The sequence below is a fragment of the Habropoda laboriosa genome, unplaced genomic scaffold (assembly GCF_001263275.1).
Source record: "Habropoda laboriosa isolate 0110345459 unplaced genomic scaffold, ASM126327v1 scaffold210, whole genome shotgun sequence".
Classification (NCBI taxonomy): Eukaryota; Metazoa; Arthropoda; class Insecta; order Hymenoptera; family Apidae; genus Habropoda; species Habropoda laboriosa.
This window is the reverse complement of record NW_017100373.1, coordinates 1026141-1036656: the sequence shown is the minus strand read 5'-3', so window position 1 is coordinate 1036656 and position 10516 is coordinate 1026141. Positions and strand designations below refer to the sequence as shown.

At 34.3% G+C, this 10516-nt stretch overlaps 3 protein-coding genes across 3 annotated transcripts in view; 2 read left to right on the top strand and 1 right to left on the bottom strand.

The window, feature by feature from the left end:
* LOC108574874 overlaps positions 1-2464 on the bottom strand; it is an 11613-nt gene extending 9149 nt beyond the window's left edge. The window contains exons 1-2 of the mRNA XM_017937523.1: positions 2180-2464; positions 528-1626 (exon numbers count right to left, since the gene is read on the bottom strand). Coding sequence (XP_017793012.1) covers positions 528-1626; positions 2180-2407 — 1327 coding nt within the window. The 5' untranslated portion in view covers positions 2408-2464. The remainder of the gene's footprint in view (positions 1-527; positions 1627-2179) is intronic.
* Positions 2465-5446: 2982 nt separating this feature from the next.
* On the top strand, positions 5447-6512 carry LOC108574845 (acyl-CoA-binding protein homolog). Its single transcript, XM_017937492.1, is given in 3 exon segments — positions 5447-5461; positions 6160-6279; positions 6378-6512. Coding segments are annotated over 3 exon segments (270 nt in total).
* A 235-nt stretch (positions 6513-6747) lies between these two features.
* Positions 6748-10493, top strand: LOC108574844 (PMS1 protein homolog 1-like). Its single transcript, XM_017937491.1, has 12 exons — positions 6748-7026; positions 7124-7244; positions 7332-7509; positions 7943-8228; positions 8299-8424; positions 8499-8645; positions 8713-9167; positions 9239-9497; positions 9573-9690; positions 9775-10087; positions 10160-10301; positions 10383-10493. The coding sequence occupies exons 1-12, from the start codon at positions 6889-6891 to the stop codon at positions 10491-10493; spliced, it is 2394 nt and encodes a 797-aa protein (XP_017792980.1). The 5' UTR covers positions 6748-6888.
* The last annotated feature ends 23 nt before the right edge of the window (positions 10494-10516 follow it).

Sequence of the window (10516 nt, the reverse complement as noted above, 5' to 3'; positions counted from 1 at the left end):
AATTGAGTTTTAACGATTCAAAAAAGGGCGGGTAGCCCCGGACAGTAATTTTTTTACTTATTTTATTCACTTTGCTGTTAAATATTCTTATAAATGTTGCAAATAATATTATATCATTCATTATTATGTTATTAAGTATTATATATTTATTATTATGAGTCTTCCTCGAAAGTTACTTCACAAACTAGTGTCTTGATGCTATTCTTTTTTCTTTGTTGAATCTATGGGGAATATTAAGACGTTCTGCCAAATCAAAAGCTAGTTTTAAAAGCTCTGTTCTAGTCAATGGCATTATCCGATTGTCCCATTGTTTCACGTGATTAAAAAGTTGCCATGAAAATTCCTCATTAAAAGTTAAGTCAAAGCGACCTAATTTCGGCTTAAGAATTATTTCTTGACCGCTTTTTATCTTGTAAAGAACTACGCGGCACGTTATATTTTTCAGTAGCTAATCTTATTAATAATTCACCGTTCATAACGACGTGATCAACAACGCGACCGCGCGAAAAGAAAAAACGTACGTGTACCTTCTTCCTTTGCTGTTTTATCAGAAACTGACGAGGATACGTTAAAAAAGGACATCCTCTCGGTTTTAGCGATCGAACATTCCCCCGTCGTCTGATTTCCAGCCATTGAATTGTTCGTTGCAACGAGAAGAGGTAACGTGGCACACTTCTCTTCGTGCGTAATTACCACTTGCTCTAAATTCAACCCGACCGTTCTTTTGTTCAATATCAAACTCGGATTCGTGGCAGATGCAACGTGCACAAAGTTCGTCGGCGATGAGATTTTTAGGAATTTGAATTCTTCGCGGGAGAGACTCCTCGATCTGTACCTAGAGTTACAATTTACTCGAGCCCCTAGGTTCGAGTCAATCGATGATGCTTTCAATGAACTCAATGACACACTCAGATTGCTTTTTTTCTTCTGCCTTCTCTTTGGTCCTTTCACGAGGTACTCTGGTACTACAAAATGCAACACGTTTTTGGCAAAGTGCTTTTTCTTTTTCCCACACTTCAAATTCTCGTTAGAAAACAATCTTTCCGGTAATTCTTCCTCTGAGAACGTTTCGATTAAGTACCCTTCGTCACAATCAGCCAGTCTCGTATCCGAAGAACTCTTTGATTTCACCAATGCATCTGTCGAGCACAAAGATTTTTCCTCGTTTTCGAGACTTGTGTCACACTCCTTCCGCTTCCTTTCCTTCCGAACATCCCACCACGCGTTTCTTCCACCCACCGATTCTATCCTCTCGTAATTATCCCACGGAGATTCCTTTTCCCTTTTACAACTTGAACATCCCCTGATATCGTCGTTCGTCGAATGACAATTATCGAAATCGCGTTCAATTTTCATGGTTTCTCTGATCACAGGAGTCTCCCTATCTTCCGCTTTCGCTTCGACTCTTATCAAAGTTACACCGATATCGTTGTTATCGGTGCTTATACTCTGCAAGTACGCAACATCAACGACAGTTTTTTTTCGATCATGTTGCTCAACGGCAGCCCTGGAATCCTCTTTGCTATTTTTCCATCTGTTTTCCTGAGACTCTGTTGGCTTCGTCGAGGGTACGAGTAACAAGTATTTTGGATGGTGTTTCGATGACAAACTGGTCGCAACGTCGATCTGGGCGAAACGTTTCGTGCGATTCGTTCGTTAGTTTAATACGCGTAGATACGATACACGTACATACATATACATATACATGCTCTAGCTAAGACACTCATAACGGTTTTGCGGAAACGGTTTCGTGGAATGCGATAGAAATCGTAACTGTTTCAAAGGCGATCCCGTCGTTAGTGCTACGTCGAGTCACGATTTCTAGAGGAACAAGCAACACCAGTCGTCGCAACACTCGATGACAGATGGAAAACTTTCCAACAGAGAGAGATCGACGAATTAAGTGCATACTTGAAGCGGTTCTACGCGACTAGAACCGAAGATCTTGCTAAATCCATGAAAAGGACAAGATTTGCAATTTGCCACTCGGATTCTTATCGAACATCGAGCAACGAGCAACGATCATTGGAAGCTAACAAGCCACTCCTCTACTATTAACATCGTTTCACTCGCGTACTCGCACCCAGCACCGCGACGGGATCTCGTGAAATACCATTTCTCGCGTTTTCGCGACACGAGCAAACATTCATTTTACTCAAAGAATAATTAATGCGCGAACCTTCAAACTGGACCTCCTGGCATCGGCATCGGCATTCGTTAGCCCCTTTGTTCCTTCGGTTGTGACGTTGTTATTATGAACGGGTAATAATTGCAGAGGCAACGTTGCTCTCTTCAAAGCCAGACTATCGAGAGTTGCGTAGATGATCTTATCCGGTGACTCTCCGGTAGGAAATGCTTTCTGATCTCCATGGAGAAAACTCCTGTTGGCAACTGGTGAAAGACTCATTCTTCCGCTTCTTTGCACGATATACGTATATATGTATGTACCTATTATACACAAATTAATTCTGTCCATAGAGAAAGGTGTACACTTAACTCTGATGCGATCATTGGGTCTTCCGCTTCTTTGCACGATATACGTATATATGTATGTACCTATTATACACAAATTAATTCTGACCGGTCCATAGAGAAAGGTGTACACTTAACTCTGATGCGATCATTGGTAATGTCACGCAGCTGGCCACGCGTTCACCGCTTTCTTTCACCCCTCAGGCTAACAATCGACCATTTCAACATAATAATTGTAGCACCACCTATAAAGACTTTGTCTCGGCTAGGCAGCGATAACGATAGAAACGATAGAAACACGCGCGATCCGTTATCAGACACCGCGAAACACGCGCACGCCTCATCCAATTCGATCGGATTTACCTACCGCCACTCTCTTTCGGCATCACGCTCCTCGTGCACAACTCTTTTCTTTCACTGTCAGCAAAAGTCTTCAATATTATACGATACGATTCGATCGGTAACGATGGCCAGCAAACGTTAATATCCTTGATACGGGTCAGGAACGAATTGCGATTAAGTGCGAACGTGGCCTCGTTGTACGTTTGCCGCTCGATTGAGTAAATACCGTAGAGATCGCGATTCAAGATATTAACAACAGCTAACACTGTTTTTCGTCGTGACGTTCAAAAAGATGCATCAGGCGTCTCTTAACCGAAGATTTGTCAATTTTCAGTCCTTGTGCACGTTACCCGAGTCATCGCAGTTTACAAAACGAACGATAAACGGAACCACAGTGACAAAAATATTTTAGTTCTCCTCAAACTTCCGAATCGAATTATATGTACTTACTTATATTCTCGATTCTCTTTTTAACACATCCTTAACTTCACACGTTTCTCACTTCGATTTTCTTTCCATATATTATTTATACAACAATTATTGAACAATCTCACAAAGCTTACACGGCATTCAACACGCAACAAACGAATTGACGTTATTTAACAAGGCCACGGTTACACATTTGTCACTTACAAGCGTGTTTATCAATACACGATACATGCCGCACTCTCATCGATACGCGCTTCGCAGATCAATCACAAACGCGACCACACTAATTTTACTGGCTACGCGCACCTTTCTCCTGTAACGTGAAACACTGTGGCGATTGAGCCGATCGCCGATCGTCGATCGTGTGACAAATCACGCATACTACGGTGAACTTTTAAACCACTTCACTCTGCCACCGCGCGACCACGATCCCGCGTGTACGGAAGATCGGTCGTCTCCGCCGGTTTTCGTCGCTGCTCGTTAACCACTGCCGTATTCCTACAATTATTCACCCTTATTTTCCTACTTTCCTACTTTCATCCGGGCCACTCGCTCCAAATTTTATCCTACTGTATTTTTCCTACTAGGAACACCAGCGATTTATGAGATAGAGCTTCCTTGAGCTAAATTCTTTTCAATTTCCATCGAGACGAATTGCTTTTATTCAACGCGCACCCACTAAATAATTCCGCATTCTTTCTTTCAGATTTCTCCCCCTGTGTTTTTCTAAATCCCGACCATTCAGCATGCTTACTGTCCGGTAGAATTGCGCGCGCAACCAAACATTCTAAATAATAGTATATGTCTAACAAGGGAACTTCGGTAACCCGAAATGTCCGATTTGTTTGAAACTTTGTGGGTTTGTAGGGGACCTCGAGAAAAGTATATCGGGCAATATTTTTATCGGCCCAATTTCGGATCTTCGGGGTGAAAACAGCCCTTGAATGAAGATAAGTGTACCCTATTTCCCTGTATATCTTTAAAACTATAGTAGATGTAAAAAATTGTTTATAATAAAAATTAAATGGCTTTTTATGCCTTATAAGACTATGCTATTAAATTAATAAAAATTCTTTTTTTAAATAAAAAATCTTCCACTACCGTTGTGAAAAATTTTTAAGTTTTTCTATCATATCGAAAAATATGTCAAATAAATGCAAATAAATACCAAAGTACCAAAAATAAGATAAAAAAAAATACCAAAGATTCGTACACATACTTGGTACCTGATAACGCATCGTTCCAAGTGCGACGATGACAGCACACAAAGCACGTACAATTAAAATTATTTAAATATCACATTATTCGATAAGACTAACATATTTATCTGCAAGACATTTAATTTTTATTATAAACATTTTTTTATATCTACTATAGTTTTAAAGATATACAGGGAAATAGGGTACACTTATCTTCATTCAAGGGTTGTTTTCGCCCCGAAGAACCGAAATTGGGCCGATAAAAAAATTGCCCGATACTTCTCTCGAGGTCCCCTACAAACCCACAAAGTTTAAAAAAAATCGAACATTTCGGGTTACCGAAGTTCCCTTGTAAGAACTTCATATCTATAATAAATTCTAATCTCATTTCGAAATTTCATGAACTTTTCAAATTTTCCAGATGTGTTTTCAAACACGGCCCTGAGAAGCAGGTATTCCCGTGTAACGCGAAACCAGGGAGAGTCGAAACGATGCATCAGGTAGTCGAGAATACCTACATTCTTGCGCAGCTGTCTTGGATGATGATGTGGCAGGTTGGCCCCATTCTTTCCTTGTCGTTTCCATCGTTTTGCACTTCGAATCGTCAGATTCGAATCTTCCATGAAATGTTTTTTCCAAACACGCCAACACTTTTTAATTACTAAATTCATTATTAAAATTGAAACTCGAATGAAATATGTTTAGAATTGGAAAGTAAAATATTGTACTTTCGACTTAAAAGTTCAAAGAATGGAATATTCGTGTATAGCTTACGAAACAAAATATGTAGCTGTAAAGTGACGATGAAAAATCGTACAAGGTTCGAAACTTGAACAGTGATCGAATTTATCCTCTTTTTACTGGGCTTGTATTTATTATACGTTTATCATTACGAGACATAGAGTTGGTAGATAAATGGGAGGGGGGATATTTATCGATGTATAAGTAGATCCGTTGATCAGTAGTCATTAAGCGAACGTTACTAGTAATACTGCACAAAAAGGATGTCCCTCGATTAGGTAATCACGATTCTATAATTATCATGTATCCATTACTTTTCATGGTCGACATATATTTCATGAATCCTTAAAAAAAGAAATCGGTACATAATATCATTATCCTCTACACAAGGAAGAATTTCAACAAAAATTCTTTTTCACATTTCCTTTTTCTTTTACTGTAGGGTAACATTCTCTGCTGCATTTAATATCTTTACTTACCATCGGACTTTTTTTCTTTAATAAAGGTTCTAAAAAAACAGAATCGTGTTGACTTTCTTTTTAACCTCAAATTCATCGTATCTACCATTCCATCATACCTGTTCATTTTGGATTCACAATAATATCGTACTTGTTATCGTTGACAATTTTAATATTTTGCGTAATTATCATTTATAAATATTACGTTATCGATTAATATCATGATAATATTATTATACAGACAATAAATTATTAGTTACAGATATATCTATAACTTTATTCAGTTATGAAAAATTTATGCGTGAACGATACCTCTTCATCAGGTAACGCAACCATGCAAATGTGAAATAATTATCTAATTATTTCGCAAAGTCATATGTTCTAGATTATTTTTTGTAACATTCGTATATGAAGAAAAATCGAATAACTAGGGATACAAGAAAATAACAAAATTTAAATACCAAGGAAAATATCATTACTATGAGTATCAACGGTAAAACGTGTACGTAATTTTATAGAAATTTGAAGCAGCAGTGGAAGCTGTAGAAAGCCTTTGGAAAAGTCCTAGGTACAAAATATTTTTACAACTATATGTATTATTTAAACAAGCAACGGTGGGCAATATTGACACTCTAAGTATGTAACCATTCTGATTTATATTAGAAAACAAAAAACTGTGCGAAATTCTAGTACATAAAATTTTCTACAACTATTTTGTAATATAATTATAACAAACCCCGGCGTCTTGGTTATAAAGGGAAGGGTTAACAATAAGTGGGACGTGTGGAAATCGAAGGAAGACGTGTCACAAAATGATGCGAAAGAAGCGTACATTATGTTCGTGAATGCATTGTTGGAAGAATACACATAATCTGCATAACTGCTTATTAAGTGTGTTTATTGTAAACAAATACTTTGAAATACAAATGTGATTTACCCAATTATTCCTTTTCTAACTTCTATTTAATTTGAAATCTAATCATTGATTACTAATTTTCGATGTAATACGTGTTCCTACGTTCGCGCGTTTTTTAAGTGTAGTCGACCAATGTGTCGTTGCAATCGCTCACTTAATTCACCAACCCACAGACCATCTATCTGTTCAATTCGATTCACACACGTAATTTAAAGGGCTGATGCACGCGTCATATTCTGTAGAATGTCGATGTTAATGGACAAATTCGGAGGGTAAAAGTTTTACATTTCACTTACTAATGGGTACGTGCTATGTTTGATATCGTACAAAAATGATTATCTCAGCTTTAAATAATGATACAGTAAAACTCCTAACAACCACTCAAGTTATAACTTCGATATCTAGTGCTACAAAGGAACTAATAGAAAATGCATTGGATGCTGATGCTAAAAATGTCGAGATTAACTTGGTATTTCGTTATTCTTTTCTTTCTACAAAATATTTTGTTTATTACATAATTTCATATTATACAAGTTCCAATATAATATTATATTTTCAATTACTAGACAGATAATGGATGTACCTTAATAGAAGTGAAAGATGATGGTTGTGGTATTTCTAAGTTAGATGCTCCTTATGTTGCTTTATCATCATATACATCTAAAATTCGTGACTTTTCTGATTTAGGTATACAATTATATCATGAAAAAAAATGTGTAATATATAATAACAATAATTTAAAGTGTAAAATAATAATCGTATTATTATTTGTAGCTATTTTAAAAACATATGGATTTCGTGGTGAAGCTCTGTGTGCATTGTGTGCAGTATCAGATGTTACAATCATATCAAAAGCAGAACAGGATGAAGCTGGTGTATCCTATACTATTAATCATTCTGGACATATTATAAAATCAGAATTTTGTCATAGATCTAAAGGTAGTAAACAAATGTAAAATATTATCTTCAGTTTTTAAAGCACATATAAACAGAGTGTATCTAGTAACTGGGCCGAGTGATATCTTGGTTGTTATTGAAGATAGAAACAAATTGTAGAGGTACAACTGAACAATGTGATGAAAAATGTGTAAGAAAATGTTTAGAATGCAATGTTGGAACATTTGAACATTTACTATAGATGCTGGAAAAAGAGGTAAATATTTCAAAAAGTATTGAGTTTTTCATAATGGTACTGTAATACTTTTTTATTCACAATATCACAAAATCATAGAGTAGCATTAAAAAACAAGTGCAATTGCACTGGTGCACTTTTGTAAAAAGTTACATTACAGGATGATACAGGTTGTTCAACCATTCAAAACTTTCCTCTACAATTTTTTTGTATTTTCAATAATAACCAAGTTATAACTTGGCCTAGTTACTAGATACACCCTATATGTAACTGTGCAAGTTAGACAATTATTTAAACAAGTACCAGTGCGAAGACAAATAATTACAAATCCAAAGAAAGCTAATCAAGATATTAAGATATTGGAGTATTTAATAAAAAGTTATGCAATGTGCAAGTTTTTTGCGCGGATAACTTGTAGACTAAATAATAATGTTATATTTGCAAAACCTAGTGTAAATACTTTTGAAGAAGCAGTTACATATATCCTTGGTAAAAAGGTGACATGTAATATGAACTGGATAGACATTACAGATACAGAAGTAATTATATTTATTGTCAAATTGTAGATCTTTTTATTTAATACTTTCATTTTTTAATTACATTCTTCAGATTAAAATGAAATTAATGATACCTTTAAAGGATACATATGATTCAAACATGCTTGAAGTATTTCATTCTGGTTTGCAGTATATTTTTGTAAACAATAGACCTATTAAGCATAAGGAATTAGAAAAGGTGCATTTTTTTAGTGTCCTTTTTTCATTTTTATTAAATAATGCAGTTATAAAGTATTTAGAAATTACTTCTAGGCGTTGACTAAGACAATTTTGGAAGCATTAGGACAGGAATCATTGTCAAGAAAAAAGCCAATATTTGTTTTGTACATTTTAATAAATGCTGCAAACATAGATATTAATCTAGAACCAAATAAAACTTCTATTTTATTTAAAGATCAGGTAATTGTAAATATAAGATAATTAATTGTATATTATTTCAAAAATGTATATTATGTTTATTGTACAGAATATAATCATCAACACAATAGAAAAGTACCTAGAAAATTTTTATGGAATTCAAAGAGAAGTACAACAAGAAACAAATTGTGATATTTCTTTTGCTAGTTACCAAGATTATTCACAAAAAGCAAATATTAGTAATGCTGAAAATGAGTTGCCTGCATGTAAGAAACAAAAATTAAACACAGGAGGATGTGTTGAAAAACTTATTGGAAAGATCGTAAATGTCGATGAAAATGCAGCAAACAATTTAAATTTTAATGGAACTAATAATTTTGAACGTGTAGAGCAAGTGCAAATTTCTACAAATGGACAAATTCATCAAGACAAAAATGCTAAAAAGTGTGAACAAAATGTAGAAAAATTCAATACTCAATCTTTAAATTTATGCAATTCAGGTTCAAATGATTTGCAAAATGTTACATTGATTTATAATAATAATAATTCTTCTTGTATTTCAGTGTTAGTACTTTAGTTATAGAATATCATGTACGATAGTCTAATTATTTTTAATATACTTTGTTTTTGTATAGTGATACATCTGCAAAAGGAGATACCGAAGATAGTCCGCCTTTTGAACTAACGCCAACTGTTGAAACACTCAGTCAATTACCAATTGTAAATTTGGGCAATGGTTTTGAATGGGATAACTGTTCCACTATAGATACGGATGAGAAAGAAAATAAAATACAAAATACAAATTTCGAAGTTTCAGATAAAGAAAATAAACTAAATATGAAAAACCGTGTTCTATTAAATGAATGGAGTAAGGGTCATGTGTTTGGTTTGAAGGTAAAACGCACAAAGAATTTAATGCAGTGAACTTATCAAGAATCATATGAAATACATTTAAGTTAATTTCAATAGGGTGGTACGAATATAGAATCTTCTAATTATATAGAGCCAAACGAATTAGTAAATGTTGATACACATGGAAATGTATGTCATGGTTTTCTTAAATTTTCAAAAAATGTTAGGACACAAGGTAAATTAGTATAGTATACACCTTAATTTATTGTACGTAGTATATAACAAACATTACATACAAAATCGATATTTTCATTTTTAGTTATGGAGCAAAATCCTACAATGACAGCACCTCAAGCTGCCCATATAATAACTAATCTGTGGAAAAAATTGTCACCTGAAGAACGTGGCTTTTATAAAGATCTCGCACGTGACGAGAAATCAGAATATGATATACAAAAGCAAAAAATGAAAGACAAATGTACAATAGATATCAACAAAAACAAAAATAGACTATTAAAGGCATTGGAAAAAATGAAAGTAATGAATCTTCAAGAAAAAGAAAATTCAGAAACGAGAACTGTTGTACCTTGGAATGTAAATTTAAAGAAAGTTACTGAAAATTTTATAGATAAGTAAGTTGTTAAGGTTCCTAGATGTATATGATATCATTTATTATTACTTAACATTTAATATGAATATTGCAGTCCTTTATATGAAAATACCAATTCTGTTGTTGGTCTTATGTGTTCAAATTTATGGATTGTTCACGAATCCGCGCATATTTGGATTGTAGATATTAGGATGCTTAGGAAAGAATTACATAAACCTGATAAAAATACAAATGAGGTAAATCTGTTAATGAGGTATAAAATATATAACATTGTTGCTGCCTTTGATCATTTCTTACATAAATTCTCTCGATTATAGAATATTGCTGAGAATATTGAACAACTTCTGCATCAGTGGTTTTCAATAAAAGATGATCTGTCATTGTTACATCCCATTTATTCATTAAAACAAATTAGAAATATTTCTTAAATTATAATATTATAATTGTTATT

Excerpts from the sequence above, each read along its gene's own strand:
- LOC108574844 (XM_017937491.1), top strand. The coding sequence starts at position 6,889 with ATGATTATCTCAGCTTTAAATAATGATACAGTAAAACTCCTAACAACC. Across the intron at positions 8,229-8,298 it reads TAGACATTACAGATACAGAA|ATTAAAATGAAATTAATGAT; the intron begins GTAATTATATTT and ends TACATTCTTCAG. Across the intron at positions 8,425-8,498 it reads AGCATAAGGAATTAGAAAAG|GCGTTGACTAAGACAATTTT; the intron begins GTGCATTTTTTT and ends AATTACTTCTAG.